Here is a 16,179-nt window from a genome sequence, read left to right as displayed (position 1 = left end):
GTCAGCATCGAGGGGCTCATCTGCTTTATGGAATAATGGGGGCTGAGTGCTGAGAAAGTCTTGGTAACCAGCCGATGGATGTTCATCACGGCCTTGGGTTGGGTGATGAAATTGGTTCATCTGAGCCTGTACTAGCTGGTTAAGGAGTTCCGTTTATCGTGCCATAACTTTCGCTAGATTTGACGTTGCTAGCGGTGGTTGTTGGGAACCGCTAGCTTGGTCTAGCCGGAAACCTTCCGGGGTTCCACGTGTAGCTCCAACCATCTGAAATAAAGGAGATGTCCATAATTAACAACATGTTCTTGCTCCCATTTTCAGAAGATATACCGCCGCTGAACAGATATGTAATTCACATATTCTGTTTAACCAACATATTCCAGGTGCAAGGATATTGAAACAAAACAACGGATCACAAGGCTTAGATTACAAGGCAGACACAGGTTGTCCTTAAAATATTATATCAGGGTGGTCCGATTGCTATGGTCAAGTCATACGTACATATGCCACATATATTACAGCAAGTGGCCCTGGGTCCAGGTAGACTACTCACTACCTATGTCACAACATTCTACACTAGTTACATCTGAAAGATCGATGATTTGGATAGCCTAGAAATCATCGAGGTCGCCTACGGAGGACTGGCTACCGGAAGAGGAGTGATCTGGCTGAGGGTTAGGCACTGGGTTTCCGTGCTCGGAGTCGAGATTAGAAACTCCTTCGATTTCTTTCGGTTCTTCTTCTTCGCCTTCAAGTGCTTCAGGTATAGCAGGAGGTGCTGGCTGCTGCTGAAGTTCGTTGATATGAGCGAGGGCATCGTCAACCGCAAGGATAAGGTTGTGGACTTGCTCCTGGAGGAACTCGATAATCATGTTACGTTGAGTGATTATTGCATCACTCTCATTGATCTGATCCTCCCGATGGACAATAATGGTCTCATCTCGCTCTGCGATAATTTCCTCCTTTTCCGTGACCAATGCTTGAAGCTCTTCTATCTGAGTGACCCATCGATCAGCATTTCTGTAGTGACCTTGAGCTATACCGGTCAGCATACTCATACTGCGGCGTAGCAAGATCTGATAGTGGTGCTGGGCATTTATGAACCTGATGGTACCATGGAGCGTTTCTTCGGCTAAATCTCCCAGCATGTGGCCATAATGAGCTATTCGGAAATTCCACTCGGGATCACTGGAATCTATTGCAGGGAATAGGCCGATAGGATGCCTGGCAACTTCTGCGGGATGCTGGTTGCAAAAAGTGTGGATGGCCTCAAGAGCTGCAGTCTCAATGGTGTCGATGAGACGATAGCCAACCACATCGACCTCGATGGGCTGCCACTAAGAGCGAAAAGGGTGCTGAGGAATGGTCATCTTAACTCTGCACTGAGGAACACCTTCCTCCCTATATTCCACTCCATCATATTGTGGGGGCTCGGTGTAGAAGAATAACATAAGTGACTCCCATAAGAGACGGGAAAAACCCTCCCAGTGCAAGGCATTGGTATGGAGATGCCCTATGTGATCCCAAAAGATATTTGAAGGAGCCTCCATCTGAAGCAAGAATTCAAATGGTGAGATTTTGAAGGATGCCGAAAACTAAACTAAGGCTGCCACAAGAATCCTATTGAAACCACACTAGAGATAGACAACACTCTATACGTCCTTAAAAGAACAACACATTTAATGCACTTACTTTGCTTGATGATGGATTATGCATGCACGTACTATTCGACCCCACAACCAAAATAATTGCCCAATATCTTTGGACTTACGTGGTTAATTTCGGTGGCACAATATTTACGTCTCTCTCTAATAACGAGTCGATAAGTCCTATCCGTCTTAACCTCTTATTAGTGGTTAGTGTACCTGCAGAAGACCATATTTATATAACATGAACCTTTCATGGCAACACGACATGAAAGCATCCACAAACAGTACTGTTCACTATAGAAACAGCATCCGTACAATTTCCGCCGTAAGGACGACATTAGCATACGTTACATCTGCAACATATGCATGGGGGTACCGTAGAAAATAGGGGTATGAACAGCGATCACCATACCCTGTGCCGAACCATACACTCCCAATATGATCAACTAATCGTTGATATATTGACAGCATCTCAAATAAGCCACTGCTTGAGAAACAGCGTTCGGTTCGCATCACCGACGGGAAGGCCAATCTCCCCCAATTGGCTGAGAATCCTTACCTTCTTACCTTCTTGTCTCAACATTGAGGACAGACAATACGAGTAGATATCTAGAGTTGGTTGTACTCGAAAATAAGTTTTGACAGAAAGTAGTGCTACAAGTTAGAGCTGAACTATACACATGTACATACTAGTAGCCACCTAATTACTCCCATATAAACCCGTAGGACTTTACAATCTAAGCACCAACCTTAACGAATCCGACGCACTTTGCAAATTCTCTTGTTAAGCCGAATTTTATCCTGAAAAGATTTTTGAGAACTGCTGTAGTTTTAGTGCCGATTGTAGGAGTAAACCTACAGCTCTGATACCAGCTGTGGCAGAACCAATCCGTTTGAATTATTCCGGCTCAAGTACGATAGTCATCACTATATAGGCGATACTGACTCAATGCACTTCAAACAGAACAACCCATTGGTCTGTCGGGTCACCGCCCGATTCAACCACGGTTACACAGGATCGAGGTAATTTTACCTCGCACGAAGGCGAGTTTACAATTACACCACAACTCGCTAACTTTTAATTTACAGAAATATTAAACCTTATTACAATCTGTTTTGAACTTAAAGTAAACGTATACAAATATTATTTTAAACCACAAGCTATACAAGCTTGTTTAGAGTCATAGCGGAAGAAATTAACACGCGACTACACATGTTGCGAAAGTTGATACCACGCTCAGCCCGAAACATGGCGTCATTCCAGAGGGTCACTGCAAGCCGGGGACGGATCCCACTCCACGGACCAGCCAAACGGAACAGAGGATGGCTAGGCTGGACTATCCGTTTGGTTCACACAGGCCATACCTGAAAGACAGACTAACAAGACTGAGTATGCTAATACTCAGCAAGACTTACCCGTTTTATGGTATATTTTGCCATGTAACTAGACTTATGAAGGCTTGTAATGGTTCTGGGTTTAGTTTCAGCTAAAAAGCAACAAAGAGTATGATCTAATTTTCATATTTTAGCTTTCAGCTTCAAGTTGCATTAACCATTCTAGATAAGCACCTATTCTAGACAAGCAAGGTAGAGATTAGCATCCATCAAGATTATTCCAACAATAGTTACTGTTCTTACTCTATGTGCCAGAAGGAACAAGCAGTCTTAATCTCCGCGAGAAACGGACGATTCTGAATCGAGTTTGCCTTTCATCCAATGTGCAAGGGATCCTAACTCACATGCTTGGAACATCCAATGATCATTCCGAAGCAACCGTTTGCCTTTCATTCCGACTCATGGATCAGAGCCACCACAAGCGACTGTAGGACCATACGCACATCCAATGTGCAGGACGTACATCTGTAGCGCGACTACATGACCATACTCCTGTCCGCTGTGCGGAACGTATTCCCGCACGTCGGTGCGTGTGCGAAAAACCAAATTACGAGTGGTGGGAGGTATGTCCACTCCTCGGGCCGATTGGTTACTAGGCTTACCGCTTTCCATATTTCGCGGCATGTGGCTAGTACTTTCAATGCTTAACCACAACTACCACACACTGCGACGATATCAACTTTTATCAACACAGATGGGGTAACCTTCCAAGTCATGATACCGCACATGACCCCGTCCATCATCCTTATAGTGATGGCAGAATAGTAAACATTCAACTCCTATATCACTCGACTTCTGTCGGTCCTATTAGCAAAACATCTATTCGATAAAGACTCAGGCACCATACATAGGTTCCTAGAATTCATGCATCTAGGGTTCCATTTCAACTCCTAGACTTAATGCATAATATAGATATATAAGTATAAAACTGTATAAGTGTAATAATTTAAAATACTGGGTTATGCATCGGGGCTTGCCTTCTCGAGCGGGGCTGGGGTTAGGGTTGTCGAAAATTTCCGAACCTTGGTTTGGGACTTCAGTTAAACCTTCGACGACGTTCACTTGGTCTTAAGAAAACCCTTGCACGTGTTCCGGGACTAGTTCGTAGTCTCCGTTGTCGAGTGTTGTTGACTCTACATGATATACAATGATTTGAATTAGGTGGTTCTTGAGTTAAGAATTTCACTTCACGATAAAGTTGCAATCTAACAATGAATAAACACAACTTCATAACACAAGAAATTTGAATTCAACTTTAATATTGGTATCTTAATTCAATTATCATAATTAATTATATTAAGTGAATTAGGTTAATAAGTTTGATTTTTATTTTGAAATCCAGTAAGGCTATGGCCTTGAATTTTTGTGGGTAAGCTTACTTCTAGCAGATGAGCTTACTATGAATTTTTCATAATTTTCTAAAAACAGAAACTAAAGCATTTGAATTATGTTCAAATTTCAAATTTAAATTCAAACTTTAGACAAAACAGTACCATAAATTATTGAAAGCTTTAATATGAACTACTCAATTATAGAACATCACGTGGTAAAAAGATCTAAGCATGAAAACCTTAGTAACATACTTGAATAAATTGAAATCATTTCAAGCTTAATTTGCATAAGTTTAAGTAAGTTCAAGCTATGGTCTAGTACTGCAAGTAAAATTTGCACACAAGCTCACTCATACGCTAAACAGGCTACACACCAAAAATCACAAGTAATAGAGTTAGCATGCAAAAGTTACACATAAGATACCCTTTTGCTAAACTTTAAAATAACTCAAAACGAGTTTGGTTTCAAACCAGACTTTAATAACCAAAGTTGTAGAGCTAAACTTCCGGAGTACAACAAAACTGGTTTGGCAATTTTTAGATTTTTCTACAAATTCCTATGGATTTTCAAAATTGGCTGATTTGAAATAGGGGGTACTGATTTTCCACAAAAAGGCCCCTGGAAAGATTTGAATCCTTGCAATTAGGTCCTTGGCCGGGTTTTACAGAGAAACCAATCGACGGCGATTGAATTCCGATGAGGGGGCTCACCGGCGGCGAGGGGAAAGTGGGGGAAAAGGTTGAGGAGCTCACGGCGGTCACGGGGTGGCCGGTGTTGGGGAAGAGAGGGGCTGAGACGGCGAGTCGACAGCGAACAGGGGCGGGCGGCAGGGCTCCGAGGGGCGGCGATGGCGTTCCGGTGGCCGGAGGGCAGGAGAGAGGTGGGGAAGTAGCTAGAAAGCTTTCTCTGGGTGATGTGGTGCTGGTGGTGTGCTGGCAGGGGTTGAGAGGTGGCGGAGCGTCAGGACGATGGTAAGATCAAGCGGCGGCGGAGCTTGAGCTCACCGGAGCGGTGGTACGGCTGCTCTAGTGCGGGAGAGTGAAATTGGGTGGGTTTCTGAGAATCAGTGGGTGGCGGCGGTGCTACTGGAGCACTGGATCGAGGGTGGGAGGCGGCAGAGGCAGCTGTCGATGGCGAGCCGAGGCAGCGGCGGAGCTCCGACGAGAGTACTCAAGCGGAGGAAGGAAAGAGAGATGATGAGGCGCGGTGGAATGAGTAAACGAAGTCAAGAGGGACTCCTGGGCAAGCTTTAAGACCAGGGGAGACACAACACGCGTGAAGCAGCTGCTGGCAAGCTCGGCGGTGCGCGTGGCGGCTCGGGCGGCGGCGGCGCGACGTGGAGGGGCAGGGAGAGGGCCAGCAGAGGCCGGGAAGCGGTGGGTGCGGTGCTGGAGGGGCACATGGCGCGGAGAAGAGCGGCGCGGGGCAGCTGGAGCTCGAGAAAATGGCCGGCGAGGGCGGCGGGGTCACGGGCGCGAGGTAGGGGAGGGGGAGGGGCTCGAGGTTGAAGACAAGGACTGATCTGCGATTTTCCAAAAAATGCAGGGACTCCACTGTAAAGTCAAAACAACTTTCAAACCATAGCTCAAATGAAAATGTGCCCAAAAGCAAAAGTGTAGAGGTTAGAGATATCTACAACTTTGCTTTAAGGTTCAATTTCAAAAGAGTTGAGGATTTGAATCTAATTTAAAACTTGGCAAAATTTTAAACTTGAGAGAAATCCTATTTAAATTCTACACTCCAATTGAATCCTTATGGTAGTTTCACTTCTCACCAAGGTTTAAAAGTAAGTACTTGCTTCTTGCAAAATAACCCTTTACACATTTTGATTTTACCTACCATTCTCACCTTTTTTGCACCGAAGGACCTATATTTCCCAGAATTACAAAAATACCCTTTTGCCTTTACATTAAAGTTTTTAACACACATACACAAGATCAAACATACATACTTTATACTAGAATCTAGTATATTTTAATCCTAAGTACCTGAATGTCACACTGCTGCTCGTCGACGACCACTACCCCTACATGTGGGTGATGGTCCTCGGCAGCAAGGGAGAGGCTGCGGACGCCATAAGGCGCACGCAGGCTACAGCGGAGGCAGAGTGCGGCCGCAAGCGGCGCGTGTTGTGCAGCGACAATGGCGGCGAATTCATGGCGGCTGAATTCGCATCGTACTACGCTGAAGAGGGCATTCAGCGCCACTACTCCACGCCGTACACCCCGCAGCAGAACGGCGTCATCGAGTGGCGCAACCAGACGGTTGTGGGGATGGCCCGGGCCCTCCTCAAGCAGAGGGGATTGCTGGCTATGTTCTGGGGAGAGGCCGTGGTGACGGCTATCTACATCCTCAACCGCTCGCCTACCAAAGCACTCGACGGCAGGATGCCATACGAGGTTTGGCATGGGCGCAAGCCGGCGGTCTCCCACCTGCGGGTCTTTGGCTGCCTCACGTTCGCCAAGGAGCTTGGCCACATCAGCAAGCTCGATGACAGGAGCACTATGGGAGTGTTCGTCGGCTACACGGAGGGCTCAAAGGCCTACTGCATCCTCGACCCGAAGACACAGCGTGCACGCACCGCGCGCGACATTTTGTTCAACGAAGGCCGAGGATGGGCATGGGACAAGGCGGTGGACGACGGCTCGACTCCGACGTACAACGACTTCACTGTCGAGTACTTCCACTTCGAGGGACCTGGGGGAGTAGGCAGCTCCTCTTCGATGAGCATGCCTACCCCAGTCCCCGAGCCTTCACCGTCCCCGGCGCCTTCTACTCCACCAACACCACGCTCTTCCGCCAGGACTCAGGCTGCGACGAGGTCGCCTTCGCCAACTCCACCACAGCCGGCGACACCACGCTCTCCAGCCATGACTCCAGTTACGACGAGTTCCTCATCAGCTCCACCTCAGTCGGTGATGTCATGCACTCCAGCACCGACAGCCACTTCTCCGGGCATGTCTACTCCAGCACTAGCTCACGTCGAGCCTAGCCCGGTGGAGTTCGCTACCCCGCTCTCTCACGATCAGGAGCGCATCAATGCGTGCTACGACGACGAGCCGTTGCGGTACCGTACGATGGAGGACCTTCTCGGTGACCAGCCAGTGCCGGGACTAGTGCCTCATGACCTGGAGGGGCAGTTGCACCTTGCGTGCGACAACGGCGAGCCTCGGTCTTTCACAGAGGCCGAGAAAGAAGCGGCATGGCGTGCCGCGATGAAGGCGGAGATGGATGCGGTTGAGAAGAACCACGCCTGGGAGCTTACAGATCTCCCTTGTGGTCACCGTGCGATCACCCTTAAGTGGGTGTTCAAGCTGAAGAGGGATGAAGTTGGTGCCATCATCAAGCACAAGGCTCGCTTGGTGGCACGAGGTTTCTTGCAGCGGGAGGGGATCGACTTTGTCGATGCCTTCGCTCCCGTGGCACGGATGGAGTCTGTGCGACTCCTCCTTGCGCTGGCTGCCTAGGAGGGCTGGCATGTCCACCACATGGACGTCACATCAGCGTTCCTTAACGGTGACTTGAAGGAGGAGGTCTACGTGCACCAGCCGCCGGGATTCGCGATCCTCGGCAAGGAGGGCAAGGTGTTGCGCCTGCGCAAGGACCTCTATGGCTTGCGGCAGGCACCAAGGGCATGGAATGCCAAGTTGGATTCCACGCTCAGGAGGATGGGCTTCGAGCAAAGCCCGCATGAGGCGGCCATCTACCGGCGGGGCAATGGAGGAAATGTCATGCTGGTGGGCGTCTACGTCGATGACTTGGTGATCACCGGCACTAAGGATGCGGAGGTGGCGGCGTTCAAGGAAGAGATGAAGGCCACCTTCCAGATGAGTGACTTGGGGCCTCTCTCCTTCTACCTGGGGATCGAGGTGCACCAGAACAACTCCGGGATCACACTTCAGCAGACCGCCTACACCAAGCGCATCGTTGAGCCAGACGGGCTCACTGACTGCAACCCAGTTCTCACTCCAATGGAGAAGAGGCTGAAGCTGAGCCGTGATAGCAGGGCAGAGGAGGTGGACGCTACCCAGTACCGGCATCTTGTTGGGAGCCTTCGCTACCTCGCCCACACACGGCCGGACTTGGCGTTCTCCGTCGGCTACGTTAGTTGGTTCATGCAGCGACCAACGACGGAGCACCAGCAGGCTGTGAAGAGGATCATCCGCTATGTTGCAGGGACTCTCGACCATGGCCTCTACTACCCAAGGTGCCCCGAAGTGGCACACTTCGTCGGGTACAGTGACAGCAACCACACCGGCGATATCGACACCAGCAAGGGCACCAGTGGGATTCTCTTGTTCCTTGGCAAGTGCCTCGTCAGCTGGCAGTCGATCAAGCAGTAGGTGGTAGCTCTATCCAGCTGTGAGGCCAAGTACATCAAGGCCTCCACCTCTTCGACTCAGGCGATCTGGCTCGCTCGACTGCTCGGTGATCTCCTCGGCAGAGATGCTAGAGCGATGGATCTCCAAGTGGACAGCAAGTCCGCTCTGGCCCTGGCAAAGAACCCCGTTTTCCATGACCGGAGCAAGCATATCCGGGTGAGGTACCACTTCATCCGAGGCTGTTTGGAGGAAGGAAGCATCAAGGTAGGCTACATCAACACCAAGGACCAGCTTGCAGACCTGCTCACCACGCCTCTTGGAAGGATCAGGTTCCTGGTGCTCTGCTCCAAGACCGGGATGGTCCAGATTTCCCACAAGACGACGCACAAGACTTAGGGAGACAATGATGGGAATAAGTCTCTGTACTTGGTGTTTGTGGGCAGGGTGGTTTTCTCAGCATCTTGGACTGCTTTTAGAGCAGCTAGGACAGCAGCATCTTGACTGCTTTTAGGACAGCAGTTAGCATCTAGGACAGCATCTAGCATATTCTTGGCTGGCTGGCAGCTATAAGTATGTATTTTCAACCCCTTGGAGGGTATGGCATTGTGGTAGAGATTGAGAAATAAACCCAGAAAATTCCCAATTCCTAGTGTCATTTCACTCTCAATGAGAGTGAAAATTCTGCTACTAACAGTCACTTCCAGCGACTAGCAACTCGGCAAAGAGGCGGCAGCCCGTGATGATGAACTCGTTGTGCCCCGCCGACAGGACGTAGGGCCCGCCGTCAGCGAGGCCCCACCCTTGACCGCCCCACGTGCCGTTGGCTATCTCACCCGTCGCGATAGACCCTCTCACAGATATTTCTGGACCATGGGTGCGTAAGGTAGAATTGTTGACGAAGATGTCAGTGACCTGGAGGGTGCCGTCACCGAGGAGGAGCCGCGGCGGCGTGTGGCTCGTTTCATAGGTGAGGCTGAACGCCGGAAGGTAGCACCTAGAGCTGATGCCAAACGGGTACGGTACACTCACGTTGCCGCAGCTGGTCGGGCAGTTGGGCATCCCAATCGGGACCTGGTCCATCGCTGCTTCAGCTGGCAAGATCTCCGGCAGCAGTGCCATGGCCGCCGCTGCGGCGACTAGTAGGTGCCGTGTCACGGTCGCCGCACAGGTGCGCATGGCTTCAAAACGGAGACTTGATCACGATGCGGGAATATCGCTACTGCTAATGCTATACTAGTAAACTTAATCCCCGGCCGGCCCCCATACTCTCCAGATCAAGGTATGGTTGGAGACTTGGAGGACGGAAACACATACTATTTTATGGTTCAAGGAAAATCATAATTCCTCAATGCTGCCGTCCATCCACCACATAGCATTAATTCTCAAATCCAAAGTTCCAAACTCCTCTCGAGCTGCACGAGGAGATTTAGTTTGGTCTCCTCTCCATCTCTCTCGCACTCGACTTGTTTTAGATCTACCCGATTTCTCCCGACTCTATCACGTGGTAGTCGATCCACGGTTAAAGTAGTCAAAACACGACACTAACAATTGTATTAGTCGCCTAATCCTACTCGCGTTGATGTGAGATTGGGAGAACCCACAGAAACCCTAGATCAGAACAACAGAAACCCTAACCCTAGCTAAAACAGAAAAGGGGACGACGGTCAAGGGGAGGACTTACCTCTTCTCTCCTTGCGCCATCCATTGCCGACGCGCTCGGGACGCCGGCATGTCGACCCGACCTCGCAAGGCCGTGGGCCAAGCGCGGACAGAGGCCGCGCGAGCCGCCACCGTGCCGCTCATCGCGCGCTGGATCTGGGCACCATGGTGATGCCGCTCGACGGCGGCGCGCTCACCTTGAGGTGGACGCGCGCACCGGCGAGGGGGCTCACCATGGCGCCGGTACACCGCCGGCCGCCGCTGCCCTCACTCGCTCGGGTGGAGAAGACGAAGGCGCTGGGAGTGGAAATGAGCTAGGGTTACAGCACGCGGTGGCCGTTGGGGTTTTTGTTCGGCCGAGATGCGCGCGCGACCGTCGATCTTGGTTCAACGGTCGAGATCGTCCCATGCACTATCACGCTTCTTTCGGCCCAGGCGGGATGGGGAATTGGCGGCCCGAGCCCAGGTTGTTTCGCGCGCGGCCGTGAGCGCAAGCGCCGGCGCGCAGGCCGGCCCCTAACGGGCCATTGCCCCTGGGCCGCCGCACGCGCACGGGCCGGTCCCCCCGCTGGGCCGCCGCGCAAAAGAAAGGCTGGGTGGGCTGGATTCAAAGGAAGCACTGTGCATCGGTTTTCAATTTTTCAGAAGTCATTTGCAATAGAATTTCAATGAATTTGATGCATTTCAAATTCAAATTTGATTGAACTTTATGCAATGCTTCTAAAAGATAAAATTAGACATATGTTTTGATAGATTTTAATTTTTCCGCTGCAAAGATTAAATAGATTAATTTTCTATTGTTTGCTTGTCTTGTTATTTAAATTTGAACCAACGGGAGGATTTAAAATTTCAAGACAACTAGATTATTTTGAATTGTAATATTATTATTTTCTGACCAACGTTGACAATGACAATATTGCAATTACTATGGTATTATCTTTTTGATAGATATTTTTCATGTATTAATTCTAATTATGCCCAACGGTGTTTTAGACTTAATACAAAAGTAATTATGCTATAATCTTTTTGATAGATATTTTTCATGTATTAACTCTAATTCTGCCCAACGGTGTTTTTAGACTTAATACAAAAGGTTATTGCATATTTTAAATTCTGACCAACGTCGTTTTAAAATATGCAACAATATATTCGAATTTATTTTAATGTTCTCACCACTCATGAATATTTTTCAGGAGGGTTATCAATGATGTTTTTCATCAATGATATTACTATCTTAAAGGGAGATAATTACCATGAATGGTATAGAAAACTAGACCTGTATTTTATTATGGGTGAACTGGATTGGGTTCTAGCTACACCAACTCCTACAGAGCCTATGATTCCTGTGAGGGAGGACACAGATACAGATGCTTCTTGGAAGCAAACAAAGCTTTCTTATAAGAAAGCAAAAGCAGATTATGAGAGGCTTTATACTAAATGGTTCTCTGCCAACAAGAAATGCTTGGCAGTGATAAAGAACACTATTGAGCCTGCCATTATGGGCTCAATACCAGATTGTGCCACTGTCAAAGAGTATCTTGAGAAGTTAAAGAACCAGTACACTGGTTCTTCAAAGACTTATGCAACCCAGTTGATCAAACAACTGGTTTCAGAAAGATACAATGGAGGTGGCATCAGAGAGCACATTCATCGTATGGTCAACCAGAACAACAAGCTTAAGTCATTGGACCTTGCCTTCAAGGAGGATCACATTGTCCATTTGGTTTTTGCTTCGTTGCCTAAAGAGTTTGACACTTTTGTTGTCAACTATAACACCCAACCTCATACTTGGGATATAGAAAAGACCATTGCGATGTGTATTCAGGAGGAGGAGAGGATAAAATCCGCCACTAGCGGATCTTTAAACTATGTGAAAAAGAAAAAGAATGCCAACTTCAAAGGCAATTTTTCTTCCTCCTCTAAAGGGAAAAAGCTCTCATCAACACAGACCTCAAGAAGGACAGGTTCTAGTAGAGAAGGACCAGTGTCTCTACTGCAAAGAAAGGGGACATTACAAGAAAAATTATCACCGATACTTAAAGAGGATCATGGAAAAGAGAGGTGAGAACATTATTTCGTTTGTAAATGAATCCTTATATATAGAATATTCAAAAACCACTTGGTGGATTGATTCAGGAGAAACTATTTATGTTGCAAATTCATTGCAGAGATTCCGTTCGACGAGAACCACTTAAAGAAGCGAGAGGCAAATTAAAGTTGCCAACGGAGCCCAGGCCGATGTTGAAGCAGTGGGTGATATTCACTTGGAACTCGACACTGGCTTTATCATAATTCTAAGAGATGTTTTATATGTACCTTCTTTACAGAGGAACTTAGTTAGTGTGTCGTGCCTGAACAAAGATGGTTATATGTCTTTTTGGAGATGGCAAGTGTTTAATAGAATGTAATGATACAGTCATTTCCATTGCATTCAGAAGAAATAATCTTTATTTGATATCGTTATGTGAAAGTCTGAATTCTGTATGCGATAACAACGCAAATGTATTCTCGTCTACACTCGTGAATAGAAAACGGAAAAGAACTCATGATGCATCGTCGAAATTATGGCACTGTCATTTAGGCCATATTTCGAGGGGAGAATAGAAAGATTAGTTAAAATGAGATTCTTCCTCCGTTAGAGTTCTCTGACTTAGAACAATGCATTGAATGCATAAAAGGTAAATTCGTAAAGAAAATAAAGAAAAATGCCAAAAGGAGCATAGGTGTATTAGAAATAATTCACATAGACATCTGTGGTCCGTTCAATGTTAAAAGTGTGGATGGTTATGACTCGTTCATAACATTCACAGATGATTACTCCCGCTATGGATATATTTACCCGATTAAAAAAAGATCTGAAGCTTTGGATAAATTTAAAATATTAAAGGCTGAAGTAGAAAATCAACATGATTTAAAGATCAAAATCGTAAGATCCGATCGTGGAGGGGAATACTATGGTCGACATACCCCATATGGCCAAGTTCCAGGACCTTTCACAAAATTCCTGATGAAGCAAGGCATAGTTGCCCGGTACTCAATGCCGGGTGAACCTCAGCAGAACGGAGTGGCTGAAAGACGTAATCGTACCTTGATGGATATGGTGCGAAGCATGATTAGCTATTCTACATTGCCAGTGAGTTTATGGATGGAGGCTTTAAAAACCGCCATTCATATTCTCAACAGAGTTCTAGCAAATCGGTGCCGGAAACACCGTATAAGATGTGGACAGGAAGAGTACTCTCAATGAATCACCTGCGGGTGTGGGGGGAGTCCTGCTGAGGCAAAAGTATTTAACCCGACTATTGCGAAACTAGATCCTAAAACAGTACCTTGCCATTTCAGTGGCTATCCAAAAAGGTTAAAGGGTTTTCGTTTCTACTGCCCAGACAGATCCACAAAATTTGTAGAAACGAGACACGCAGTCTTCCTTGAAGATGAAATGATCCGGGGGAGTGGCACAGTTAGGAAGATTGATCTTGAGGAGAAGCGGGTGTATACACCCAATCCCGTGATTCAGGAACCTTTATTCTCACTACCCGCCGTAACTGCACCGCCAGTGCAAGTCACTGCGATGCCAACACCTGCAGTGGCTCCACCTGTGGTAACAATGAATGAGGATGTGGAACCTATCCATCAGGCTCCTGAAGAAACTGTCGCCACACAAGAAGGGGAGCAACAGCAGCCCCAAACAGACGAAGTACCGCAGGCTCAGGCTTATGGAAGACCTCAAAGAACAAGGAAGTCCGCTATTCCTGACGACTATGAAGTCTATAATAGCGAAGAAGTTCAAATGGAGGATGATCCCACTTCATTTGAAGAAGCAATGAGAAGTGAATACTCGTCGAAATGGCTTGATGCCATGAAAGATGAAATCAAATCGATGAGTACCAACGAAGTTTGGGATTTAGAGGAAATTCCTAAAGGAGCCCAGACAGTAGGCTGCAAATAGGTCTACAAAACCAAATATGACTCCCAAGAGAATATAGATAAATTTAAAGCACGACTCGTGGCAAAAGGATACACACAAAGAGAAGGGATTGATTATAATGAAACCTTTTCTCCAGTCTCATGTAAAGATTCTTTCAGGATTATAATGGCCCTTATAGCTCATTATGATATAGAATTGCATCAGATGGATGTGAAGATAGCATTCCTAAATGAGGATCTGGATGAAACCATCTATATGGCACAGCCGAAAGGTTTTATCATGAAAGGTAAAAAAAAGTTGGGATGCCGCCTAAAGAAATCTATTTATGGGCTAAAGCAAGTTTCAAGATAGTGGTACTTGAAGTTTGATAAAACAATAAAAGAGTTCGGATTTAAAGAAAATATTGAGGACAATTGCGTTTACGCAAAGTTCAAAAATAGGAAGTATATCTTTCTAATCCTGTATGTGGATGACATCCTACTGGCAAGTAGTGATGTCAGTCTGCTACTAGAAACGAAAAGCTTCTTGTCCTCATATTTTGATATGAAAGATCTTGGTGAAGCAAGATTCATTTTAGAAATCGAAATTCATCGAGACAGAGTGAAAGGGGTATTAGGACTGTCTCAAAAGATATATATAGAAAAGGTTCTAAAGAAATTTATTATGCATAAATGCAGTGCCTCACCTGCACCTATAGTTAAGGGCGACAGATATGGGGAATTTCAATATCCCAAGAATCAATATGAAATCGATCAGATAAAGACGGTACCATATGCTTCAGCTGTGGGAAGCTTACAGTATACACAAGTGTGCACACGCCCTGATATAGCTTATGTTACCGGGTTGCTTGGCAGATTTCAGAGTAATCCAGGATCAGAATATTAGAAATTAGTAAAGAAAGTTCTGCGCTATCTGCAAGGAACAAAAGGCCTCATGTTGACATACAGAAAAATAGAATCCCTGCATATCGTAGGATATTCAGACTCCGATTATGCAGTAGATGACAGAAAATCCACGTCTGGGTATGTGTTCACCCTCGCAAGGGGAGCAATATCGTGAAAAAGTTGCAAACAAACCGTCACTACATCGTCCACAATGTATGCCGAGTTTGTTGCGTGTTATGAGGCTACGGGGCAGGTGAACTGGCTTAAGAAGTTTATACCCGGTCTGAGAATGGTTGATGCATATCTAGACCACTAAAGTTGTACTGCGACAATGAGCCCGCAGTAATGTATGCACATAACAATAAGACAAGTGGTGCTGCCAAACACATTGATATAAAGTATTATGTTGTGAAAGATAAAGTCCGAGATCAGATTATAAATCTCGAGTATATAAGCGTAGTAAAGATGCTTGCGGATCCGTTAACAAAAGGCTTACCACCCAGCGTATTCAAGAAACACATAGCCGGCATGGGGCTAAGGGATAGCTTGTGATTTTCGGACTACAAGGGCCCAAAAGGTTAAAGAATCCGTTTTTGAATGGAAGCGTGTATTATAGCTGCTAAATCTATCGGCAGTTGATCGTGATGACGAGGCATGCTCTATGCATAAATCTATGACGAAACGAGAAAAAGTAAATGGAAAGGAAAAGAAAAGTACAGGGTGAGATCAAGGGGGAGACTGTTGGATTGATCTCCTAGAGACCTTCGGACCCCAACGGGCCCGATGGGCCTCCTCTCACCCGCGCCCTGATCGGGGGCGCCCCAGCTCGCTCGTAGCTGGTGGGCCCCGTCGCACTGCGCTATATAAGGAAGGTGGGGGCCAGCAGCAAGTGACACGAGGTTCGCCGCCGCCGCCACCCCACCGACAGTCCAAACCCTAGCCGATCTAGTGGAAGCGCAGCAGCCGCGGGAAGACCCACCTACGGCCGTCGTCAACACCGCCATCTCATCCCC

General features: G+C 47.1%; 1 protein-coding gene across 1 annotated transcript; it reads right to left on the bottom strand.

Moving 5' to 3' along the window:
* Positions 1–9,382: 9,382 nt before the first annotated feature.
* Positions 9,383–9,814, bottom strand: LOC112880859 (wall-associated receptor kinase 3-like). Its single transcript, XM_025945598.1, has one exon. It carries the CDS (start codon positions 9,812–9,814, stop codon positions 9,383–9,385), a length of 432 nt encoding a protein of 143 aa, XP_025801383.1.
* Positions 9,815–16,179: the final 6,365 nt, after the last annotated feature.

Source organism: Panicum hallii, chromosome 2 (assembly GCF_002211085.1).
Source record: "Panicum hallii strain FIL2 chromosome 2, PHallii_v3.1, whole genome shotgun sequence".
In the NCBI taxonomy this organism is placed as follows: Eukaryota; Viridiplantae; Streptophyta; class Magnoliopsida; order Poales; family Poaceae; genus Panicum; species Panicum hallii.
Note: the sequence above shows the minus strand (reverse complement) of the source record. Positions and strands in the feature narration are given on the sequence as shown.

What these genes read in the sequence shown, in the direction of transcription:
- LOC112880859 (XM_025945598.1), bottom strand. Translation starts at nt 9,814, where the DNA reads ATGGCACTGCTGCCGGAGATCTTGCCAGCTGAAGCAGCGATGGACCAG.